The 26,217-nt window shown below is 40.3% G+C and overlaps 2 protein-coding genes across 3 annotated transcripts in view; one reads left to right on the forward strand and one right to left on the reverse strand.

Annotated features, from left to right (window-relative positions):
- Nucleotides 1-2,100: 2,100 nt before the first annotated feature.
- On the reverse strand, nucleotides 2,101-7,662 carry qdpra (quinoid dihydropteridine reductase a). Its single transcript, XM_088430843.1, has 7 exons — nucleotides 7,507-7,662; nucleotides 7,271-7,363; nucleotides 6,687-6,783; nucleotides 6,377-6,517; nucleotides 4,963-5,071; nucleotides 3,537-3,620; nucleotides 2,101-2,445 (listed from the first exon to the last, which is right to left on the reverse strand). Exons 1-7 carry the CDS (start codon nucleotides 7,588-7,590, stop codon nucleotides 2,343-2,345), a joined length of 711 nt encoding a protein of 236 aa, XP_088286969.1. The 5' UTR covers nucleotides 7,591-7,662; the 3' UTR covers nucleotides 2,101-2,342.
- Nucleotides 7,663-17,419: 9,757 nt separating this feature from the next.
- The window catches only part of fstl5 (follistatin-like 5), a 61,960-nt gene continuing 53,162 nt past the window's right edge, over nucleotides 17,420-26,217 (forward strand). For both annotated transcript variants that reach the window (XM_088430841.1, XM_088430842.1), the window contains exons 1-2: nucleotides 17,420-17,658; nucleotides 23,994-24,142. In XM_088430841.1, coding sequence (XP_088286967.1) covers nucleotides 24,008-24,142 — 135 coding nt within the window. In that variant the 5' untranslated portion in view covers nucleotides 17,420-17,658; nucleotides 23,994-24,007. The remainder of the gene's footprint in view (nucleotides 17,659-23,993; nucleotides 24,143-26,217) is intronic.

A 26,217-nucleotide genomic window follows, 5' to 3' on the forward strand; every position in this document is an offset into this window, starting at 1 on the left:
TCTGCAATATATGCTTTCATGTAAGCACCTGGAATCAAAACAGGCCGCCTTCATATTTGCCCGTATTGATGTTTTTTTCTTTTTTTTTTTTTTGTGGATGGTTTCACTGGGACCACAATGGAATCACATCTCAAGGTCACGTCTTGTTCAGTGGGTTTTTGTATGAAGGGTCAGGGGCGGCGCTACGTGGTGGCCAGCAGGAGGCCAAGGGAAAATTTACATATCTGTATATTTCCTGCCATATTTACCCACATACATTAATCTTAGCAGCCGTTAGCTATATTACCTGCTTATTTACATTTACATCATAAAATGATTTTCTTTCACAAAATGACTGAGCTGCTGTGGCACCTCAGCCACCCCATTGAAGAAAAAAAGAATACGCCCGTTAAGGGTACTAACATTATTTTAAACTTTCATTTTTCAGCGAAAAAAATAAGTTTTGAACATTGATATTCACTTTTTATCTTTCCTGAAAGAGGAAAATGTATTCTTAATAAGCAGTTAATTATATATTTATTGTTATGTATAACTGCATGTTTACATACTTAAATGTACCGTTTTTTCCGCACTATAAGGCGCACCTAAAAGCCTTTTTTTTTTTATTTCTGATGGTGCGCCTTATAATCAGGTGCGCCTTATATATGGATCAATATTGAGATTGGGATTGGTAGATGGGGAATGAACTGATACAGTAAGCTTTACCTGTTTCTTTTGTGTGTTTACATTTGAACAAGGTTGCTCATGTTGACATTGAGTTATGCTATGGAGAGTTTAGAGTTATTATCTGAGTTATTATTGTCATTACTATCTTGTGATTGAAAAAGTTTGAAAATATGTAAAATTGAGGGTGCGCCTTATAATCCAGTGCGCCTTATAAATGGAACGTTTTAGAATGTCATTAATTGAGGGTGCGCCTTATAATCCGGTGCGCCTTATAGTGCGGAAAACACGTTAGTTATCCCGGCCAATTTGGGTTACTTATAAGCCGTCAGTTTTAAAAGCTTCTCCTTGCACACACCGTCCTGCCTCTGTTTCTGAGACATAAAATCCCAGGGTCAACTTATCACCCGACCATTCCGTGTCAGTGACGCGCACGCACAAGTGACTCACTGGGGTGCAGCAGCAAAGCATCACAGGAGGCGGCGCTCATGCCTGTGAATGATCCCGCCACCTCGAATAAATACATATCAGCTCCTCCGGGGAGCCCAGCCCCGCTTTTGCTTCTTCCTATTAATCCTCGGCGGCGGTGATTTATCGCGGCGAGCTTGTCAACAGCCACGCGTGCGCTCCCACGGCAGCACGCCGTATAGAAGAAACAGCGGAGTTTAACACTCAGCCTGTTTATGAGCACTCGCCTCCTCACTGGTGCTGCTGCTGCTGAATATACGAGCTGCTGTTGTGCACACAAGCGAAAACAGGCCCGCTGAAATAATCTATTGGTCATGGAATGGATGCAAGCGCGCATTTGCATTCGCCAAGGTGAGAGGGAGGCGAGCTAAGAGCAGTGTGTAAATTATTTTTATGCCCGAGCACACACTGTCTTGCGTGCAGCCGTGGGCGTTACTCTTGCTAAACACTGCCATCTAGTGGAGATACACTGCATGCTATAAGCATTTCCCACATCACACGCAAAATATAGTCACGACAGTGATTCTCAACCTTATGATGTTTTTTTTTTTTGTCCCACTAACCAGCACAAATTATCTTTGGAGGAGGGGAAAAAAAATCATTTGCATCATTTATTTTATTTCTGGCTTATTTGTTGGAAAATTGCATCATGAATGACAGTATGCACCTATATAATTGTTGACTTATCCGTGATGTTTTATTTAATCATTATTAAATCTATTATATTGCAAAGGAGTCAATATAACACAATTCAAACAGTTTCATCATGTACTAATTCAATTGCTCTTCAATGAAACGCATAAAAATTTGATTTGCTGATAACTGTAGAATCTGTCAAAATCCCATGTGTGGTAACCCCGTGTAGTAAGCCAGGATCACTCTTAATATCAAAAACATATTTCTGTGCTGATGATGCAGCTCAGTCAAACTATAACCACGATATTAAATTAAAACAATGCCGCTCAAATGTGAACATCTCATTGGTCTTTTTATTGATAAGCAGTCATTGGCCTAACAGCAATACTCACATCCACAGCTAGATGGTGCTGTTATCCTTCATGTAACAACAAACTCTTTGCCCCTCCCCCCTTTCTTGCCTTCAAACTCCATCACCTCCCGATCCACCTCTCTATCTCCTCTCCGTCCTTATCTTCCATTCTCCCTCGACGCCAATGCCGCCAGAGCGGTCCGTCCGTCCGTCCGTCCGTCCTCTACGGCGCCGGAACGGCCTGAGTTTCCCCGCCGGAGGTGAGCAGCTGCATCAGGCTGCCCGACGCTGGCCTGTCAGTGCCCGTGGCCCACTTGAAGAACGTTCTGGAACAGGGGGAAAGGATGTGAGGAGAGGTTCAAATGTGGCTGAAAACACCTTCAAATGTAGATTTTGAAATGGAGTTGAAGCTCTATAGAATATATTCGAAATCTATGATAACTTGCATTATGAGCTCGCCATCCATCCATCATTTGTAATGTTTATCAGCATTAAATAATTATTATAACTGAGAATTCAATGCGGCATATTGGGGAACTGTGCCCGAACATTTTCTTTTCAATAGGTTAGGTGGCCCAACTCTTTTTGTGTTCATGGAATCACGATTCAAGCAAGAAAACGTGGATGTATAACGCAGCTCCAGCCACGAATGTAGCTTCTATTCTATGTGCCTTATAATGCAGTGCACCTAACATATGAAAACAGTTTCTAAATAGGCCATTCATTGAAGGCACACCTTATAATCCGGTGCATCGTTTAGCATGGAAAATACGGTACTTATACTAGCATCTCTCTGGAAAAATGTGGTATTAAACATCCTTGTTCAAAATAATAACAAAATATAAGAAATGTTTACGTGGATTTCTTTTCTTTTTCGATCATTAAACAAGCCTCTAGTGAAACAGACACATGGACGTCCCGAAAAACGAACATGACAAGAGGTTTTGCGCAAACTCCTTGGGAGCTGACAAACGCACAATGCCAGGAATTATGAAGCCCGTTCATCTCATGAAAGGTCATCAAGCTAATAAAAAGAGACCATGACTGAAGTGACTGTCATCGTTTTACATTTGCACCGCTGGGTGAGTTCTTTTCTATCTGCGTCCTTATGTCCCTCATCTTATCTCGATATAGCCCCCACCCCCGGGGAATCTGGTGTGCTGTTTCACACATCCGAGATCTGCCTAAATGCATTTCCGTTCGTTTTCATGTGAACCAGACAACCCATCAAGTAAATGATGCAAACCAAAAAAATACATAAATACAAATAAAATAAAATCAAGTAACACTTACAAATATTTTTAACTCTCAATACCCATGAAAAGAAGTTAAACAATGCACGGTAAAATTATCACCGTACTTTAGTTCGATATGCTTCAATATAACTATACCGAGTGGTTAATAAACTCCTACTCACTCTGTGACATATTCCAGAGATGTCCACGTGCCGAAATCGGCATCTGGCATGAACTTCCTGTTCATGGGCGTATCCAAGGTAACCCTGTCGCGAAACGGAGGCAGATGACAATCAGGAAGAGCAGCAACAGAAGCTGGCCCTGTGCAAATGTATGCAGTCCAATATGAAAATGCTTGACAACCTGCTCGGTGGGGAGGGAGCGAAAAAAAAAAGACGCAAAGGTGTACCCATCCAATTTTATCAGCATTGCAAGCAAAATCTCCTGGACTTTTACTATAAACAAACATAAATGAATGCATGAATTATTTGTGTGTTATCTGTGCAGTTTTGCTTCTAGCCAACTAAGAGGCAACCAAAATATTGCAAATCTCTTCAGCTTGCCGAATTTTTAACAAAACAAACATGATTACCTCTAAACCAATCAAAGATCTCATGTCGGTGTACTGTACGAGCGTGCCCAATGTTTTGGCCATAGAGGAGAACAAAAGCGCTGCCACATGAGGAGGCACATGCTTGACTTATGATGCCAGGCTGGATCAGTCATGTGACTGGGGGGCGGCAGCAGAAATGCAAGTCATTGGGCTAATGCAAAACAGATGTGACAGCTTCCATTCAGCATGCTGAAAAGGGGCAACCGATTGGAAGGCGCAATACAGATCAAAATAAAAGAAAGAACATTCTAGATTGCCGTGATGATTGCGCAAAAGGACGCCATTCGGCTAAAACAGAGCCACCAGAGATCTTTTTTGCGTGCTAATTTGTGACGACTGTCTGCTGCTTATCTTTGCTTGGCTGTTTATCTGCCCATCTGTGATGTCTCTGAACATGGCTAATAACAGGCAAAAAAAAGTATTGGTTTATACATTCTACGACAGTCAATCCAACATCTTTGATATCAGTAACTTACATTACAATTTTGCACTTCAAAAAGTTCAAATGTTTTAAATAAACTTATTAGGCCAATATGAGTATTTAACTAAAGTAGACACTAATACAAAATACCATATTTAAAAAAAATAAAAGGAAAGGATGTATCGTTCCAGCTGATATCATCAGATCGAAACCAGAAAAAAACGATGCTGAAATATAGGTATCGTAATGGAAGTAACCAAAAAAAAAAAGAAAAAAAAAGTCCTCTAATAAAAAAATAGTACATATTTAAATAAACGATTCAATAAACAATTTCACTGATTATTTTCTTTCTTTCAAATTAATGTAAATGTGCACGTATTCATGCCTTAGTGGGTGTGGCTTTTTTTGGTTAGCAACAAAGTTCAAGCGTGATTGATATTATTGATATTTGCGCAGATTGACACACCTGCTGATGACATTGGCAAAGCCGGCCTCTTATGAGCTGGACTATATGCCAAATCAATTCGAATTACATTGAAAAGACAAAATTGGCATGACAGCATGGGAAACTTACGGCAAGATGGCCACCGCCGCAGCCCCGGAGGGCATCCCGCTGTTTTTGTTGGCCAGACTCCGACATAGCTGGTGCACGGCGGCTTTGGCCATCCCGTAGCCCATCATGCCTTCGGGTCAAAGAAGGAAATAAGCGCGTGAAACACACGAGTAGCTGGATGAAAATGTTTTGTAGTCAGCATCTGGATGCATTCAACCCCCCCGCCACATAAAGCGGCTTTCCAAAGAATCCCAAGAATTCCCGCCAGGCGCGGTGTGGTGGCTCGCCAATAAAGAACGGACCAATAGGAGCGAGGGGAGTTCTCCTTCGAGTTGGCTTCAAATGAGTTAAAAGTCCAAGCTAGCATGGAGGCTAAGTTGAGGTCACTTTGGGGGCGCGGACTTTCGCTAGGCTGCATCAGGTCCGATCTCCTGGCACGATTGACGATGACCTAATTGAGCTCATTTGTTTTAGTGACAATAACTTAATGGTATTGAATGTGTACATGAGGCGACATGGGAGTTGCCATGGCAACATCAGTAAAAGTCTTAAAAATAAAAAAAACAAACATTTTTTTAACACTATTGGACTTTTCAAGTGCTGCGCAAATAAAGGAAAAGAGAGGACCAGTCTGCTTAATGAATATTCAAGGCCAGTGAATATGAATTCTATGAATTATCAATGGAAATTAATGTAATGTTTTACATGTATTACAATGCACTATTAATTGAATTGTTTTAAATGTATACTTTTTACCCATAGGGAATACTGATACCAAAAGTATTGGTATTGGACCGAGACCAGGCCTTTTTTCACTGTGATAACAGTCAAAACTGGTATTGCCAAATACAAATTAGAAAACTAGAAAATTGCCATTAAATAAATGAAAATGTAAGAAAATGCTATAGTTGAATATATTGTTTTTTGGCATTATGTCAGTTTTGGGGGGAAATTTTGCATCAGAGAGTATTAGTGGTGTTGGTACTTGGTATCGGTGAACACGGAAGATTTGAGTTCTTGTCATGTTTTGAATTTTTGAAGAAAGATAGATCATCTTGCACAATTAAAAACTTTTCAGCACCGTCTCCCAACATGAACTCTGGCCAGCTACTTTTCTAAATATTGACTCAGCCTCCCTTTGCCAGTGATCGAAACGAGGCAATTGGGTCGCGGCCAGGTCAGCGTAGCGGGTGATGGACAAACGGGCCTATCAGAGCCATCGACTTTCTGTTTACCAAGCACAGAATTGTCCATTTTTTCCCTCTTGCTCAGATCAATTTTATCGGCACATCTTCCGATAAGAGAGTCGATTCCCTACAGCGCTTTCTATTACCTCGCATCATCTGTATTGACAAGGGGGACAACAAACTCGGATCAATAAGCTCACGTGGATGAGAACGGTAAACACACAGCGATGCACAAGAGGAGCGCTCACCACCGGTCCCCGACAAAGCGGCTTTGGCCCCCGCCAAAGTCAACAGGCCTCCTGGCTTCAGGTGCATGGCCGCCAGGTGGCTGGAGATTGTGGAAGTCCACACGCTCTGTTTCCACATTAGATCTGCGTTCTTGTACAGGTCTGATAAGCAAAAACACACAATTGAGACGCCTCCATCATACACGCAGAAGATCTCAAAGGTGTAACAGGGGAACATCTCTATAATAATTATAATTATTACAGGCAAATGTCATATGTTCATTTGGTTTCCAGTTTTACCAGTTCAAAGCAACACATGTCGACCTCTTACCTTTGGAACTACAGTTTCCTCCTGCCCATCCGCCGGCCACACACAGAATGGCGTCCACCTTCTGGTCCCCGAGCAGCTGGGCCACAGCTGATGTCACCTATTAGTGCATATATATATATATATATATATATATATATATATATATATATATTATACACATAGCATACGAAACACTCTTAAGACATCAAAAAACAGCTCTCTAGAGCTAGAAATGAGGGGTGATTCGTTATTTAAAAAAAGATAATCTGCATCAGCTGATGTCTGTGGTCACGAGATATCTTAACAACAAAGGAGCTTTAAAACCACTTTCCTTCAATTTGATCAACAGATGACTTGTTCAGTTGCACAATATATATTAGCAGCAATGGAAAAGATAACTGCTTAAGCCAAAATTTCATACAAATATTGCTCAAAAAGGCAGCTTAAACTCCGTCTGCTGAGGTGATGTAAAAACAAATAATTATAAAAACTAACTAAGAAACCCGCATTGTCCTGGTGACTTAAACGCAACGGCATCTAAAAAACACAAGCTTCTGTCGGCACCTTGAACGCAACAGTGGTACCTGAACGCTATCATCGCTCACCTGGCCAGCCTGTTCGCAGAAGGAGTCCGTCATTTTAACAAGGATGTTCTCGTTAGCCTCGTCGTTTGCACCCATGTCGATATTGGCAACCCACTGGTAAGTTAGAGAATGGGAAATGCTTTAATACACATTAAATTTGAACTCGAACGAAGTGAGAGAACTCTTTTAAAACAGGCGGCTAGCTTACTGGTTAGCCCGGCCGAGTTAGCCTGTTTAGCTAGCACGTGTCCACTCACCCATCCTTGAGATTTGAAATGCTGGACACATTTGGAGCCCAGCGCGCCTCTTCCACCGTAAACTATCACTTTGTTCGCAGCCATGCTTCCGCCGGGTGGAGTAGCCAAGGAGTGAACCGAGGCAGAGGAGGAAAAGCGGAAGGAAGAGAGGAGGCGGCTCCCTGGTCGAGCAACAGGTTGGTGGAGCTGTATACAAGATGCGTTCATGATACTCTGTCATTTTCAATGTCGTACTCAGCGTCTCTTTGACGATTACCGTGTCTGCGCCCTTAAAAGTAAAAAGTCATTTTAAATCATTCTTAGTTTTTTAACGGTACCAAGATAAAATCTAAATCATTTACCTGACTGCTAACGAGCCGCGTCTTTGAAAGACAAAGTAATAGTTTAGATATCTTACCTCGATAAACGGAAGTAACACATTTCCCCAGCAACAAGTGGAATTAATTTACGGATGTGTTCAATGACATACTGTAATTCCTACTTCTTACTCCAGATGCACAAGTATCACAATGCTGAAAATAGTGATGATTTATTATTCCTCAAGTGATGATGTGATCGTTCGCATGAGTGGTCTTAATTAGCAATTTGAAAAATGGTCTATGTCGATAAAATGAACGTGTCTGGTTGAGCAACAGGATTTGATGATGGATTCAATGACATGTCGTAATTCTCTACTGTCTTTCGCTTTTCTATTGGAACATGATCTAAAATGTGTTATGTATCTCCACATTAAACTTTATCAAGTCTGTTTTATGTTACGGTCATTAACCTAAAGATGATGAGAGAATTACCTGAATCATTTGCATCTAAAAAAAAATCTTTTTTGAAAATAAACATCAGATACGTATTGATTTTTCGGGGTCTATAAATGCCTGGGAGTTTATTTTTGCAAACTTTTTTGGCCTTTTTTTTTGTCAGCAATCTCATTTGCATTCAGCAGGCGCAACACAGAGCTAGTGAGATACCGATGACACAGCAGAAGAGCAGCATCATTGTTGTCATTATCTGCACTGTGTCAACGCTACATGCCATGCACTCATGAATAATACACAACATTGTGTATACAAGACTCTAATGTGTATCATTTTTAGCTCTATCACACATGCATAAGCAAGCTGCTGTGAATGCAGAAACAAGCTTCGAAAATGATCCTGTGGTTAAGGAGCAAAGCATTATGGACATGTGAGATTCTTACAAAATGTTGTCGTTTTGTAAACAACGCTCTTCCGCAACCTCATGTGAAAATTAACTGGAATTTAAATGGTTATTTAAGAAGACAATATATAGTGAACACATTTTCAGAGGTTGATGCTATGCTAATCGTTGATTAGCTGCTTCTGCAGCATTTTGATAATTTTTGGGTTATATTCTTCCACATCATTCTCACAGTATTTTAGCCAAGGGATGGCATAGGTGGTACCATGGTTGACTTGGACATGTTGTCACCATCTGGGTGAAATTTCAGCTGCCTAGTGTCAGAAATGCCTTTGATATAAAGATCACAAAACTGTTCATACAAACATTTCTGACTTTTTGATTAGGAATTATATTTCCCCAGGGACTGTTCAATTTTGAGGTTGAGCTGTTTTCTCCTTCAGAGAAGATGCGAAGGATTCAGGAGGCAACGATCCGGAGGCGAGGCATTCATTATTGTATACTGGCTGCACCTGGAGAAGGCACCGAGACATGCGTGACATGTTGCCGCCGTCCGCCTGTCAACAAACATCAAATTAGCCTCGCCGCCGCCCACAACAGGAAGCCGAAGTTTGGATTAACGACAACAGCGGCAGACTGCTTGTTATGCACCTGGTCGTCTGAGCCGTGTCACCCTCAGCAACATTAGGTACACTTCCACAATTTAATGAGATACAATCGGAGAACCACAGTAAAAAAAAAAAAAAAAAATCTGCTTTTTGTTTGTTACTGTGGCTTTTGAGCAGCGTTCATTCATTTTCATTGCAGGCCACATGGTAGTTATGTTTTCCTTCAGAGGCTCCTATAAAAACCCTTACAAACATATATTATGACTTGATTTTACAACAAATGGTATTTGAAAGCAAAAGATATGGACGGTTGAAGCAAGGCAATGCCAGATTGTTAGATTTCATGGAAATAAATTCTCTTAAAATTGTTTAGCGAGAGGAAAAACAGCAGTTTTATTCAGACTATAAGCTGCACTGCTATATAAGATGTAGGTCATAACATCAGATATTTATGCAGATAGAAGCAATAAAGTAATCAATTACTTTATTAAATTAATTAGTAAATGAAGCACTTTCTGAGATCACAAAATTTGCTATCAAGTGGATTTGAAGTAAATAATGGGCCAATATCAGTATTAATTTTTAAAGTAAATTTTGGGCTGGTAGTGCTATCGGTGATGTTAAGATTTGATATCAATTCTTTTTGAAATAGGGAACAGTACCTTCATCGTCATATTTTGTAACAATCCGATACTAGGTAAATGCAGGGTGGATATCAGCAACGATAAGAGCTAGTATCACTCTGATACTAGATGTATACAAAATCAGTGTTTATTGTGCTAGAGAGGTAAACTTTGGTATCAATCTGATACTATGTAAATGCAGCCAATATCATACAATCTGAAACAATGTTATGCTTTTTTTTAAAGGTAAGATGCTTTTTGCACACTTTTTCCATAATTTTCCGATGTAGGCTTTGTTTATTTGATTAAGCAGGTGGAATTGCCCCCCTATGCTTTTGTTCCATAGCGTACTGTGGACGAGACACAGTTTTGCACAGGAAATTCTCATCACGGCTCTTAAAATGCTTTTACCGCAGTGAGCACTAGATGGCCCCATGGGTCTTTGCAAAAAGTCCAAGCAATCTCTTTTTACCAGCAGCGAAAGCACAACCTTGAACGCATTAAGTTAGATGCCGCTATCTTTCACGATCATGTTTAATGGCGCCCAAGCGGCAAGATAAATTATGACGCAAAATACATTAGGGCATAATCAACACCATTTAAATAAATGGATTAAATAATTCATCCGTTTGGGACATTCGTTGACATGACAACATCTTGGAAACTGATCACAGTAACAATTAAGAATGGGTGTCTAAATTAACTTAGCTTTTTTTTTCAATTACTTAATATACTTTTTTTTCTAAGTACCCCCAAACCAGCAGTCTTGGATGAAGGAATTTATGAATATAAAGTCATACAACATTTTACAAAGGAGTCAATTTATTGCACATTTTATCAATAAGTTGTTTCATGTTCCAATCAATTTGCCATTAATTTGAAAGGAATTATGTGCCGTTCACGTCAGGACATTAAAAAACATTAAATTGAATTAGGATCCTTGTTAGACTGTCACGTACCCCCTAAAGTTCCTTCACGTACAGGTATTTGAGAAATGTTGGGAAAGATTGTGGCCCCTGGGGGGGGGGGGGGGGGGGGCGCTATGATTAAACAAAGATTGGCAGTAAGTAGCAGGTAATCAGCAGCATCTGTGAGGGTGACTATTGGGGTCTCGCTTTTTCACACTCACGCAAAGAAACAATCCAAAATACAAATCAGCCAAGGATCAAGAATTGGAATTGTTCCACGCTCTCGTGAGGCGCAATCCCTTTTTTTTTTTTTTTTAAATGGAGGATCCCTTTTTTTTTTTTACGGAGGAATAAGCGTAGAAAGCGGCAGCAGCTGTTCATCAACATACAAACACAGCGCTGGCGATTAATTAAAAACATGAGTGACTGTCAAGAATCTTTTCATTAGAAGTTTTTCTTCAGCTGGAGAACAAGCTGTCATCCTCCAGATCTCTTACGATATGGTATTGTTTTATTACATAAATTTAAAACACCAAAACAGCCTCTAATTAAGCTTTGTCTTGACAGCAACTGACCAACCAAAGACCTTTTATGACGATTCTATGCAACCTTGTGCCTTCTTGCAATAATCCAATTCAAACAAAATTTCACTGGGGTTTTTACAAGTCAAATAGAAAGCTACAAATAAAGGACAATACAACTAAATAGGCCTCCAACTAACTATAATTTGAATAATCCGTCGATTGATTTGTCAATTAAAAAGGTTGAGAATGTTCTTCCGACGCTAAAGCAAATGTTACCACGTTATAACCGTGAAACTGATTGAGATCAGTGGCCCATCTGGGTCTGATCTTCCAATCCGCACATAAAAGGCTCATATGTAGCTGTTAATTACGACATAGAACTGATGTGTAATGTTAATTAACTAGAAAAGAATGTCTTTGTCGTATAATCGCGGTTTCCACTCATTTTATTCAATCAGATTCTCTTTGTTTGTGTGGGTGCAAGGTGACAGACTGCGAATGTGATAGACGAGGCAAAAAGCGGAAAGGCAAGCGACTGTTATGCTGTCAAATGTTCCAATCCTGTGAGTTAAAATGCTTGTAGCACTTGCAGGCATGCCTCATATCGGACTAGAAAAAAATACATGAACAAAATATGAATACAACGTGCAGTATACAGACACAATTTCGAGCTTTGGTTTTTGAATGCGTTGCATATTGCCTCGGAAAAACAAAAATTGTCTTAGCCAGTAACCGCTAGAAAACCCCTTAAAGTCTTCAAATATGTTATAACATTATCTAAATATGTTTTACAAATCCATTGGTGTCATTTATTTCGCATCTTAATCTTGACCACACAAACTAACCGCAAAAGCATACATTTGAATTAGCTTAAAGCTAACTAGCTAACTGGTCCTCGAGGGCCGCTACCAGCATGTTTTTGGTTCCGTCCTTCAACACACCTGATTCAAACAATCAGGATCATTATCATGGCCTCAAAATAGCTTGTTTATGAGCAGATTATTATAATATCGGCTCTCAAGGAGTCGCCTACACCTGCGCTAATGTCTCCTCCCGACCTCCATCATCAAGACATTTCTTCTCCGTCACGCATCTAAATGTCAATATTTACACAACACTCTGAAAACAACATTAGCGCAGCCTCTGCTAGCCCACCAGGGATGCTAATCCAAACCGGATGAGCCTTGTCATTTCTTATGAAAGATAACCCTGGCCCTCAGCACCCCCACTGAGGCAAAGTCCGTGCCGAAGCTGCCGTGTTCGTTTGCTTTGCATAATGAGATCTGATGGCAATATGGACAGAATGCAGGCACGCATATCAATGCCTGTGCAAAAGGTCCGCTGAGACCGCTTTCCGGTGCTTGAGATTTTCCCCAAGTGTGTCATAATCAGAGGCGGGCGGTCCGTTGATACTGACATCACAGATGGCCGACGGATCACCGAATGACAAAAACATTTGAAAAACAACAGACTAAGCCCGACATCAATGTAGTTCGTCGGCCATTTTAATCCATCATTGTAATTGTCGCTACCTGTTGACACTAAATACTTAAATTCCTCCATCTGTTATATTTCTTCTCCCCGTATCTTCACTTCCACTTGGGTCCCTCTCATTCACAAACATATACGCCATCTTGCTGTGGCTAACCATTCCTCTCCTTTTCTACGGCCGACCTCCACCACGCTAGCTTCTCCTCCACCTGTTGCCTACTCTCTGCAAACATCATAGTCCATGGAGATCCCTGTCTAACCTTATCGATTCAGCCTGTCCGTCACCTCAGCGAACAAGAAGGGGCTGAGAGATGATCCCTGAGGCCCTTCTGGTCTGCTAGATCATTGTTTTTTTCCCACAGGAAGTTTAATGAATCAAAAGTATTGTTGGTATTGGTATTTTGTATCGGTAACTGTGATTACTGAAAATACATGTCCTTATACTGGGATCTGACATCCCTACTAAACACTTTATACATTCTATGACAATCGTGGGGGGGAAAAAAAAACGCTCCCAGTAACGTGGTTGGGTTTCCTGCGTGCCTTTGTTCATATGAGCAATTATCAGGTGCAAATGCGCGTTAGCTAGTTAGCTATGCTTTCATACATTAGCCATGAGCGCGTCAAAAATGCATCTTAACATCAATGCCACGATCAAAAATTTATCGACCTGTCAGGAGCGCCCAATCGTTCTCTGATTTAAAGCTAATGTCCATCTACAACACCTTGATTATCATGTTATATCAATGCTAGCAGAGCTCATTAAATTTTCACCCCCTGCTGACATTTTTTAATACCGCATCCCATGTCTTTCACTGTCAAAGCAGAAATTTCTCTTTGGGTTTTTTTCTCTCCCGCTGCGACCAGTCCAAGTACACTCCCTTTGGGAAACTCCAACTCTATGAATAAGCGCACTTCACAAGGTTACAGCGCTCGTTTCTCCAACATGTTGGATCGGTGTTGATGCATGTTGCTCTTTTGTCCTTCTGGAAGAAGTGTTTGATCATATTCGGGGGGAAGCTCAGATGTTCACTTTTAATCACTGCAACGTTCAATAAAAAGAATAGTCTGCCTTCTTTAGTGTGCGACAGCCAACAACTGTGAATCTTTTCACCCAAATTTCAAACCCTAATTGGAAACCTTAATCTTGTCGCAAAATATTACCTTGACACCCTACTTCTGGAAGATTTCTATGCCTACACTCAAACACTCACTCAATTTTAAACTGTAACCCCAAACCTGAATGATTGAAACCCTGACACGTGTTTGATATTTTAAACTTGTCTTAAATCTTAATTTTGAAACCCTACCTCTGGATCATAACCTAAACCGCAAACCATAACCCAAGTTTATAACCTTAGTTTGAAAACCTAAGCCTGATTTGACATCCCAACCCTGTCCTGAAACTCTTTGAAACCAATTTTTGAATTATTGAAACTAACACATATTTGAAACCCTAACCTTTGTTTGAAGTGCAAAACTTGTCCTAAATCACAACTTTAAAACCTATTTGTGCGCCATACCACAAACCTGAAACCATAACCCGGGTTAAATATCAGAATTTGAAACCCAAGTTTTGATACCTATTTTGAAAATCATATCCCTGTATTGAAACCCTAACCTAACACCATAACGTTGAAATCTGTAATCATTGTTTAAATCCCTAATCCATACCCAAAACCCATTTTCAAAACCTCCATCTAATCTTCAAAACCTGAACTCTGCCTTCAAACCCAACTTTAACACCTGATTTATGCTTCAAAACATTTGAAAACCTAAACCCAGATTAATGAAAGAAATCTAATCCTTTCTTGAAACCCAAACTCGAGAGTAGCACACAAACCATAACTTAGACTTGAAACTCCACTTTGAAACTCTTACCTTGACATGCAAGCCCCAACCCCAGACTTGAAACCCCACTTTGTAGAATGAGTTTGCCTCCCATGTTAAGTAAAAAGCCGCCTGCATTTTCAGTGGCCTTAGTATAGTGGTGGTTGATACGAGGGCATAGACAAAGGCTTTCAGTGAAATGGCTGCTGCATTATGGATGCCCTGGTGAGTTATTCCATTAGCGCTGACTTTTTGCCGGTGCACCAAAGAAGGAAGCTCTCCCAAATGCAAAACACTCAGCCGAACATGTCAGTGGAGAAAACCAAATGTACTAAGTATATCCAGAAACACACCAAAAAGCTGTGGTCTTGACAAAAATTGTAACCCTAACCTCTGCTTGAAACATACCTTTGAGACCAATACAACATTTGAAACCCTAATATGTCTTCAAAACCTAATTTGAAACACTAAACTTGGTTTGAAAATCATGTATTTTGAAAACATTTTAGCGAGGTTGACACTAGAGATGGACAAGAACCGATACCAGGTCTTGGTATAGGTGCTGATACCAACCTTATTTCAAGGTATCTGTTCTTGCAACGGCAGGGTTAGGATAGCGTGTATTGGCTGTCCACTTGTGGTCGTTTTATGGTCAAATCTTTTCTTGTAGATTTAAGGAAAATTTCTCTGTTGCAGTATTATAAATTGTTTGAAACCCTCACCCCATCCTGAAACTCTAATTTTACACCATAAATCAGTCTTTAAACCTGAATTAATTGCATTTACCTTGAATTATTCTCCATGCCTTGATACCCTAACCAAGGTTCAAAACCCAAATATAAACCCCAATGAGAAACTTTACATAGAATCCTCGACTGTGTCCCGAAGTCCTAAACCTATTTTGAAACACTACTTTGAAATAGTAACTTGAAACCACAACTCAATTTTGGCTATGTTATTTTAACCCATCAGATTGGGGTTGAAGGTTGGATTTAGGTGGTCTGGGTCAAATCACCAACCCAATGAATTGGTATGTTACCAATAACCCAGCACTGGCTTTGTCCCTTTTTCACTCATTGTTGAGTTAGCTATTTCCACCAACTTGGGTTATTTTTGACCCAGCGGTTTCATTAGTGCAATCTGAAACTAGAAAACTCGAAAACACCTCCTAGAAACACCACTGTGGATTAAAACCCTAACAAAACGTGACATGCAAGCCCACTCCCTGAGAAATGTTCACCACACCTACACACACAACGTTCACGTGAAATGTCAGCGTCAACTTTGCATATAACATCTTCAATTAGCATTCAACACAATAACGCTTCACTTGATGTATTAGCGGCGCGCGACATGTTTTCGCCGCTGGTTTATAAGCCCAGATGCCACCGCGTCATCTTCTACATGCGTGCACGGAATGTCAAGGGAGCTGCTTCTCCTCCTCTTCCTCCTCCTCCGTCGTTGTCCTCCATCACTTGCCTTCGTTTGCATTTGACGGCGGCTGAGGAAGAAGCCCATACAACAATGGGCCGTCTGTTCGAATGGGAAGAGAAAAAGAATCAGTTGCTTGTTATGGACGCAGGTGAAGGAGTTTTGTTTGGACTTCATTCTCAGAAAATTACAGAAGTAAATGAAACTACATTTGGTTGCTTTTTACCTTTTCCAATGGGGTGGTTTTGAGGATTTGAGTTCAATTTTGATCAAACGTTCGATAGGAAAAATTGGGTTGACCCAACAGTTTTAGGGATGAGACTTAAAAATGGCTGGGTCGAAAATAAGACAATTTTGGTTGCCAATTGGACCGACCTGCTACTTGGGTCAACTTCAACATTCAAGATTCATGAGTTTTATTGTCATATGCATAGTAACACTACACGATTAAATTCTTATTCTTTTCACTTCCGAAAGCAGACTTACATTCCACACAATAGAGCAAATAATAAAGCAGGCGATAAAAATAGTAACAGTAAGGTGTTGTTTTATATTTATATAAAAACAACCCAATTTCTAGCTTGTTTGGTATAAAAGATAAGAACAGAACTTTGTGGGAAATTGACCCAAGTAGCAGCCCTGTCCATTTTTTTCTCCAAAATTATGTTTTTTTTGTTTTTTTCTCTCGACTTAACTGTTTTTCAGAGCGTCACCATTAAAACAGCCAGGCAAAAAAAAGAACCAATTTTTGGTCAAAATTTGGACTTTGACATGACTTTGTTTTGTTTCGTACAAATTAACCAAGTAAGTTGGGTCCAATTGATACACGTAGCAAGTTTGTCCAATTTTTGTCCAAAATTGGGTTATTTTTAACCCATCAGTTTTTTGAGTGTACTGTATATCATTTACACCAAGTGCATAGAGTTGAAGATTTGACACCCAAATTCAATATGTAACCTTTTCTGCAGAGTTTCTCCCCAATTAGCCCAACCTTGGGTAAAATTAACCCAATCGGCTACTCGGTGAACGAGTTAAGAAAACAACCCAGCCTGGCTCAATCCACCGCCCCCCATTTAAGTGTTTAGTGTGCACTCCGCATCTATTTTTGCGGCCCCAATTGAATTATTTCAAGTCGTGTTTGTGGCAGTGTGATTTTCAGGCTATAATCCAAATGTTTGATTCTTCTCTCGCAGCATCCCGCTCAAGGACAGTTGGCCTGATCCGCTCGCTTCGCCGACTGGTGATTGGCTCCTGGCTCCCCTCATCCCTCCCTCCCTCTTCCCGCGTGACTCGGCGCAAATCCTCGCCGGTGGGGGCGTGTAACGCGAGTGGAGGTGAGCTCGGCGTCTCCCGGTTCGCTGGCGCACACGCGAGCGGCGCGCTGCTCAGGCGAGATCGCAGAACCGTGCTGCTTCACGACGGGAGCTGTCCATCCGCTACCGTGCCGCGCGAAACTCCGTTACACCGCATCCTCACTGGGATTACCGTTTGGATTTTTGGAAGTTCTCACTTGCACTTCTTTTGTTTTCTTGCAGTGTGGATTATTTCTTTTTCTTGGTTCTCCACTCTTAGACATACACAGGTAAAGACTTTTTTGTATTTTTTTATATCTAATTTTACTTGTTCACAGTCTGATGGGCTCAGAAGTGAGTTTCTTCTCTGTTTTTAACCTCCAATAATCTGCTTGTTATATGTGTAGCACCTCGCCTTCATTTATCAACCAAATACTTTGGTTGTGTGTGTGTGTGTGTGTGTGTGTGTGTGTGTGTGTGTGTGTGTGTGTGTGTGTGTGTGAGGGTGGGTGGGGGCAGTAATCCTTCAGTGACACCGTTTTGCCGCACAGGAATTAAGACTTTTGTTTTTATCTTTTTTTTTTTTCATTTGGGATGATATGTCTGCTGTGTGTATGTGTTTTACGGGGTCACTTGATTTTTTTTGATGGTGTCGTGTCAGTATGGTGCCACGTTTTGGGAGTGTTTTAATCATTGCAGCAGATGGTCGTTGGTGTGTGTGTGTTTGTGTGTAGTTTAAAGCAGATTAACTTCTCACAGACAAACACGCACTCTTCAGGAGGCCTAATGATTTATATACAGTTGTGGCTTGAGATACGAGATTAATTCTGTAGTACTCATGCGTGTAACTTGAAATAGTCAAATCTCAAATCGTTCAATTAATGAATGATGATACAATTAACCCACTTTCCCAGAGAAAATGTGATTTGTGTGTGCGTGTGTGTCTTATTAAATGCGTTTTGTGCAATGAAAGGTAAAGTATATTTAAAAGTATAGTTATTTTCAAATTAAGAGCAAGTTAATTGGAATAGGACGCAATTTCTTGCTGAATTGGGTTAAAGTGACTTCTTTGCTACATGTATTATGCCTTTTTTTGTTCATTTTCATCCAGATGCATATTGTCATTCAATGATGCAGTTTTAGGGATGTCAAGCCTAAAATAAAACAGATATTAGTATAATTGACCAATTCACCTGCCATGCATGTTTTTGGGAGTGTGGGAAGAAGCCGGAGTGCCCGGAGAGAACCCACGCAGGCTTGGGGAGAACATGCAAACTTCACATAGGAAGGCTAGACCGAGGTGGATTTAAACTCAGGTCCTTTTAACTGTGAGGCGGACATGCCATTCACTGCCCCACCGAGCCGCCGGTTGAAAAATTATTTCTCAGAATTCTGAGTTCATCAATTGAAAAAAAAAAAAGGTAGAGAACTGTAGAGAACTGCGCTAATGTACGTTTTGTTTTAAATTAGAAAACATTAGCCTCAGGGTGGAATTATTGTGATTTCTGCTGGTGTTAACAACTTTGCCACTAGGTAGCAGTATGCAAGTCATAAAAAAAAAAATCACTCAACTTTTATTTTGAAAAAGTCGTCTGCTGTAAATCATGCAGTTTTTGCATTTTTTCTGGCATTTAAGGTGAATGTTTGAGCAGAAAAAAAAAAAACTGAATGAAACAAGGAGTCCATCCATCGTTCAGCCCTCTCTATTAAACAGTTTTTTTGGCAAGAACAATCCAACAATCCACTCAGACTTCCATCTCGCCGCGCAGTGGGGAAGGTCACGCTTTAGAAATTCGTTTGAAGACATAAAGCCTCAGACTAGGATCGATCCCTCAAACGAGCGAGGAGGAAATACGACCTCAAAACATAACAGCGCCAAAAAGACGCTTGTTATAAACACGCAGTAAACATGCTAAGGGCGACAGAAGCATCATTCTGCTTTGTTTGTTTACCGGAAAATGTCAATATGTCCCCTTAAATGTTTAAGGGGACATATTGTGCACAATTAAAAAGCTCCGAAAGCTCTTTGACAAAGGGCTCCATTTTTGATAGATCCTTTCCTATGAATGCAATATTTACATGCTAATCATCTAATTAACAGTGTTTGATGCTTCTGCTGAGCACAATGTCCAGGTAAAATGTCCGACGGGAAAATTCTTCCGGCAAATAGTGTGTAAACGCAACTCGGCGGGCCTATTAAAAAGTGCTCAAAGTTGCACTGCTGGAGTCGTTTCAGCCGTAATGAGTGCAGCGGTCCCCCCGTTATGTGCGCGTGTGCCAACGTGTGGATTTGGCCCATCCAAAAGTGGAGATAAAGCTGCCAGCAGAGATACGTTTACGTTTCACATGATTATGAATCCTTTGGCGAGTGAGTTCAGTCTGGCTCCGGAAGTTTCAGTTGAGTTATCGGAGGATTGTTTTTTATGGCCCGTCATCAAACTTCGCCTCGTGCTCTGCCCGTCTTAATCTTTGCAAATTAGCGTCAACCATCCGTCTCACATGAATCTTTCAAACCAGTGTAAACAAATGTGAAAAATTTGCCGATTTTTATTATTTTTGTCCTGCTAGATGTATTTATTTCCGATGTCAAACATACAGCCTGTGGGCCTTCATATATATATATATATATATATATATATATATAATTATACTCCATATAAATGCCTAGCAAATTTCATATGGAGCGATCCGGCGTTTCGGTGATGGTAACACTCGTAGAGGTGATTTATGATAATGATGAAGAAATAAAACACTTTCAAGGCGGCCTTCACACTGTACGCTCTTCTTACATATTTTAAACGTTGACATTTTCACGACGCGACCACATTATACTTTTTATGCATCTTGAGGTCACCGTGACCAGTAATCCAAATTGTCTCTCTAAAAGCTTTTTAAATTGAACATTCTTGCTGTTTCCTTGTTTTTTTAATTTAATTTTTGTTTTGATTTTTTTTATGGCGCATCCATAAGATTTTCATTTCACGGCAGAGTAAGCAGAAAATGCTCTGCGGAGAATTGCCGTTGGACCATATTTCCTCTCGTGCCTAATAAATCTTTCACAAAGCACTTCAGCAGCTTGAAACTGCGGGCTGGCAGTAAACAACATCTTTTGTTTTGGTAATAACTACAAAAAACTGACACATGCATGCGGGCTGAGGTTTGGAACAGACCCACATTATCCCAGTTGTCCAGAAATTAAAGCCGTCTAAACATTAGGAACCCCTGCGCAGTCTAATCAGATCAAATGCGGGAGATGGATCTGAACCAGATTAACGGTAAACGGTATATATATATATATATATATATATATATATATATATATATATATATATGAAAAAGTCTGGCCTTACACTGGCCTACTTTTGCAAAGAAGACTAAAGTACGGTGGCCCCAGAGGGCTAAAAAAGATCAATACTGCTTGAAAAGCTCTGTGCTCCATACCAAATGGAGTGCAAACATTTGACAACTCACTTGTGAATTCTTCAACCTTTCCCAAACTTTTTCACAGTATGCCACCGTTAAAACCACCTGGGAATTGCTGAATCTCCATTTTTTTAAGCGCGCTTGTCCATGTTGAGGAACGGTCTTTGGAAAAAACACACACACACTGTCGCTGTGCTAACATGTCGCAGATAGAGAAGACGCCTTGAAACATCATCCCCGTGTATAATAGCTTTGAGCTACCTGGCAGGGGAGTCACACAAGGGGTACACATTCTTGCATGCATGTATGGGTTTGATGAGCGACACCCCTGGTGCCCCAGGCCTCTAGCTTCCTTTTTATTTTTTCCCACCTTTCCCTACGTCTCAACTCTCTCATATTATCTCCATACCACTGCTAAATTATATATATATTTTTTTCTTTTTTTTTTCCTTACTATGAGCCCTTTTAAGTCAATGGGCTCCATTTTTATAACTTGGGGTCCAAATGAGGTCATGTCTCCTTTGCTTGCATACACTGACTGACTGTGTCACCATTGAGGCTTCACAGAAAGGTGGTGGGTGTAAATGAGAATGCGGTCAGGGTAACGAGAGTTCATGCCGCTCAATAAGCGCTGCACTAATGAGCCCTCCGATGAGTTTGTTCTCGGTAGGACAATCGTGTGTGTACCCCAGGAGTTGCCAATGTTACAGTTTTATCCCTAAAAATTCTAAATTGCCTCTAAGAGTCTTGTTTGTTATGATATGGAATTCCAATGATGTTTATTATACATGCCAGTTCAAGACAGTTCTTTGGGTACAGTAAACAATACGAGAGCTGGACTGAATTTTTTGTTGTCTTTAGTTCTATGAGATTCGCAGTCACAACATTTTTGTGTTTTCATGTCTACAGTGATCGAAAGGCACAGAATCTTGGTCATTTTCTTGTTTTTCAGTTTTATATACAATTTGACGGTATATTCAATTGGCTTTATGGACCTTGGGAAAAATATTGAGTCATACTTTGGCTTACCACTAGAGGGAGCCTACATCGGCGCTCATTTTGAAAATGTGACACCGACTCTAACGTGCAAGGATATCAGCCAAAATAAACATTGGATTGCAATTCTAATAAAATGAGGAAACGTTTCAAGTGTTCTAATTGGGGAGAGTTGGCAGACAGATGAATGTACTCTGCTGAGGACAGAGGAAAATAGGTTGCACTGAAAAAGGACTGTAGCGCGTTGGATCGGCTATTATTGCAAATTAATCTTGTGCTGACATTATGAGTTAATCCCTTCAAAAATGAACAAGATTCATTTGAGCCCGAGCACGCCGTAAGCGAAGAAAAATTGGCCGGGCAGCAGCGCTCAGAACTTTTTTGAAAATTCAGCCCTTGAATCCAGTTGCTCTGAACCACCTGACATTTATTGGCCATGTCAATCATGAGGAGTAGCACAAAAATGTCTCAAGAAGCTATGTCTCAAAAGAATTCTGCCATTTTGCTTTGAAGGGGCCATTTTAGGGTCATTTAGACCATTCCCAGGGGTCCTTCACAGAAAACCACTATGGGAAAATGTGTCCAATTGCTGCCCATTTTTGACATTGTTGTATACTCACTTGACAGTTGGACAAGCTGATATCGTGAGGGGTTTTATAGGCCTAATTTTTTTAAGATTAACATGAAATTTGGTAGGAATCGTAAACGATGCCTGAAAGGATACTTGCCGTTCCAGGTTGAAGCAGACATTCTAGGGTAGTAGTCTAGAAAGTTCGCTTTTTAATTCGAATGTTGGTTTGTTTGTCTGTTTTGTTCCTCGCCTCGATCTTCCGAAGCGTTTAGTTTTCATTTTTTACTTTCTGGCTCATTGTTACCTGATTGACTTGTCATTGATATTAATTTTTTTTAAAGAGTTTAAGTTGTTTCCTGCTTAACAATAGCACTTTTTAGGAGGCATTGTCAAGTCTAAATTTGTTTATTTGTCCATTATCAGGATTTCACCAAATTCACAACACACATTTTTGGCATCGTTAGGAACAATGTGAGACCCTGACCCAGCGCAAACTGTATCACCTGAAAGAAACCTCGAAACACAAATAATTTGTCCTATGGGCCGAACTTTAAAGGTTCTACAGTAGTAAACTATTTGTGTGTGCATGTGTGTGTGTTTATCTGTGTATCCAACCCTAGAGCGGCTTCATTAATAAGTAATTTAACACAAAGAGATTGATTGGCCCGCTTCCAGGAGATGATCCAGAAGGGAAAAAGTAATCCGCCTCGCTTTTATCTCCGCTACTGCGGCTCCAGCGAGGCGGAGAAGAAGCAGCTGCATGCGCCACTCCCAACGCGGAGGGATGCACCTCAACGCAGGGAAATGGAACGCGGCGTTGGGTGATAAAGGTGCAAGTCGGTCAGGCGAGCAGAGAACGTTCACGAAATCTTTCCACAAGCAATCCCCTGAAACCTTTGTATCATTATTTTGCCAAAGATAAGAGTAAATTCATAATAGAAAAAAGCATTTATTAAAAAAAAACGTACAAATCATCTATTGCTGTCATAAATTAAGACAAAAATCATTCTTAGTTCCGTATACTGTATATACTTTTTTGATGGCATGCCATTATAATTTTCTGAAAATTATACGTGCCTTGGCTTGCTGCAGGTTGGAAAACATTTTACTAGACAGATAGGCTGCCCTAAATTGTTAAAGTTGTGACATTTTATCATAAGGTGCGAGCAGAGATTGGTGGAAAATGTGCGGGTTGGCTATAAAACATGAAACACCAGTTTTAGAAAAAAAATACCCCCGCTAGAAGTGTGTCTGACTGACATGCAATGCGGCATGACATTTGTTTCTCATTATTAACACACTTTTGTGTCGCACTTGTTGCAACCTTCCCTTACCGCGGCGCGATGACTAATGGAACGCTTCTCCGAGGACACGTTGAAAGTGAATTCTCTGAGTAATCGTATGAATAAACATGTTTGCTCTCGACGGCGGAATCTAGGCCTCATTAAGCGGTAAAGGCCTCGCTGAAATTGTCTTAATCCATCGTCTCGTTGTCTTGCCCCAATCTTCATCTCCCGGAGACGTGTCTATTTCCTCCTAATGGATTCCAACGCGGATCTAATCTCAGGGGTTGCATTGATAGCCTCGCTTTAAACGGGTGACGTCGCTAATTAGGTTCGGTTTTGTTTTTTCCAGACAGGAGAAGTTCAATGATGGCGTGTAGGTGGTGGTCTGCGGCCATTTTATTGGCAGCGTTGGCGGTTTTCAACGCAGACGGGAGGCCCAACGATGACAAGGGATACGGATCGCAGCCCTATCGACCGGTCTTGAAATTCCGACATAAGGTATGGTTATTCAGCTCATACTGCAAAATTATGTAAATTGTGTATACTGAATTTAAATCAAGCTTATTTCTGATGCGTTTTCACAAAACCACTCAAAAATGCACGTTTTTGACAGACGCCCATTTTGAGATTTCTACAAAAGCAACCTCCTTATTGCCTCAAATTTCTTTTCCCAGCAGCCAAAAGATTAGAATTGTTATTGAAGTGTATACAAATAAGGGATTAGTAGACGATGCGCACCATTACGAGATGAATGTGATTTCTTGAAAACGCATCATCTAACAGCGTCTGTAAGTTTCATGAGGGAGACAGGCACTCCTACACGACATATGATTGGCCTCCGGAGCAACCATCGACCAATGAGGAGAGGAGTAGATACAACTTCCTGGCGGAAGTAACTCCTGCCCTCAATTGTCCATGGTCACGCCAGGAGCCAATCACGCGTCTTCTAGGAAAACCCATCTCCCTCATGAAACTCAAATACACCGTTAGTTAGATGTGAAGGGAGAACAGGAGGGAGCAGCACTGCAGCACTTTGGTAATGAATTGGAATTTCAAGTATAAACTGATTGTTATCATGTTTGGTCAGCTACAGGCTTCACTCTAATTAAACAGAGCGCATCAAATATAACCGCAGCTCTCCGTGAAACTACAGCTAAAGTGATGGAAAGGGACGGGATAACAGTACAGCTACTGTATAAGGTTTAATAATTTAAGATTTAAGTAAATATGCATACTACATTTGTTGAACGCCCGAGTAAGGAAAACATGATCATTTACCTTGACAAGATTTTCATAGAGCAAGTAAATATTGATAATATATCTATCTAATATTAGTGTACACTAGCCCAACATGTAGAAATATGCTCTTTCTTTTTTTAAGAACTTAGAACGCAACACAATTGCTCAAAGCACGTGAAACGCTCGCTCACAAAAAATGCCAGGTCAGAAGAATAATCTTGTCAGACAATGAACAAGCCCATTTTGCCTTAATTTGAACGCTTTAATCTTGTTCTGATTTGAATCTATGCAACCTGCCGAGCCATTACTTTCCTCGACACAAACAACAAATCATCGCAAGGTCAATATTGTAATTTTCTGGGAGGAGATCAAAAGCAGCAGACTGAAAGTTCAAATAACGGAAAAGATTGCACGCTGACAAACAACAGGAGAAAGATTAGAGTGTTGTTTTGAGAGTTTCTGCCCATTTCCATAAATATCGAACCCGCGTGGATTTGTCAAACCTACTCTTTATGAGTCACAAGAAAGACAAGAGCCCAGTGTTCATCAATTTCTCTTACTGTCAACAAATTCGAACTTTCTCTCTTTCTTAGTCATACTGACAGCAGTTGAGACAAGCATTCAAACGGATGCTATTGTGCGTTACCAAACCACAACAAAAATGAACGATCCGCCTTTGTCTCGCGGAACATTAAGTGCCATCCCTCATCGCAAATCAAATCAATCAAACGGATAAATGCGCAGCTTGGACAGGACTGCTGAGTCATTACTTTTCTTAGCACGAACATGAATTGAAAGCTAAAATAATCCATGGTATCTGACAGTTCATGGGACAACTATGAAGTAGAATTGAAAAGATGTCAATCAATAACTGTGCTCAAAAGGAGTTTTAAAAATATAGTATTACTAAATACAATTATTGTTGTTTTTTTCAATTCTATATACCGTATTTTCCGCACTATAAGGCGCACCTAAAAGCCTTATTTTTTTTTAAAAAAGCTGAATGTGTGCCTTATAATCAGGTGAGCCTTATATATGGATCAATATTGAGATTGGTAGATGGGGAATGAAGTGATGAAGTAAGCTTTACCTGTTTCTTTTGTGTGTTTACAGTTAAACAAGGTTGCTCATATTGACAGTTATTATGCTATTGAGAGTTTAGAGTTTAACATTTAAGTTATTATTGTTATTACTTTGAGTATTACTATATTGTGATTGAAAAAGTTTTAAAATATGTCATTAATCGAGGGTGCGCCTTATAATCCGGTGCGCCTTATATATGGAAATGGTTTTAAAATGTCATTAATTGGGGGTGCGCCTTATAGTGCGGAAAA

The sequence above is a fragment of the Hippichthys cyanospilos genome, chromosome 13, assembly GCF_059441005.1.
Source record: "Hippichthys cyanospilos isolate Australia breed blue-spotted pipefish chromosome 13, RoL_Hcya_1.0, whole genome shotgun sequence".
NCBI classification, from domain to species: domain Eukaryota; kingdom Metazoa; phylum Chordata; class Actinopteri; order Syngnathiformes; family Syngnathidae; genus Hippichthys; species Hippichthys cyanospilos.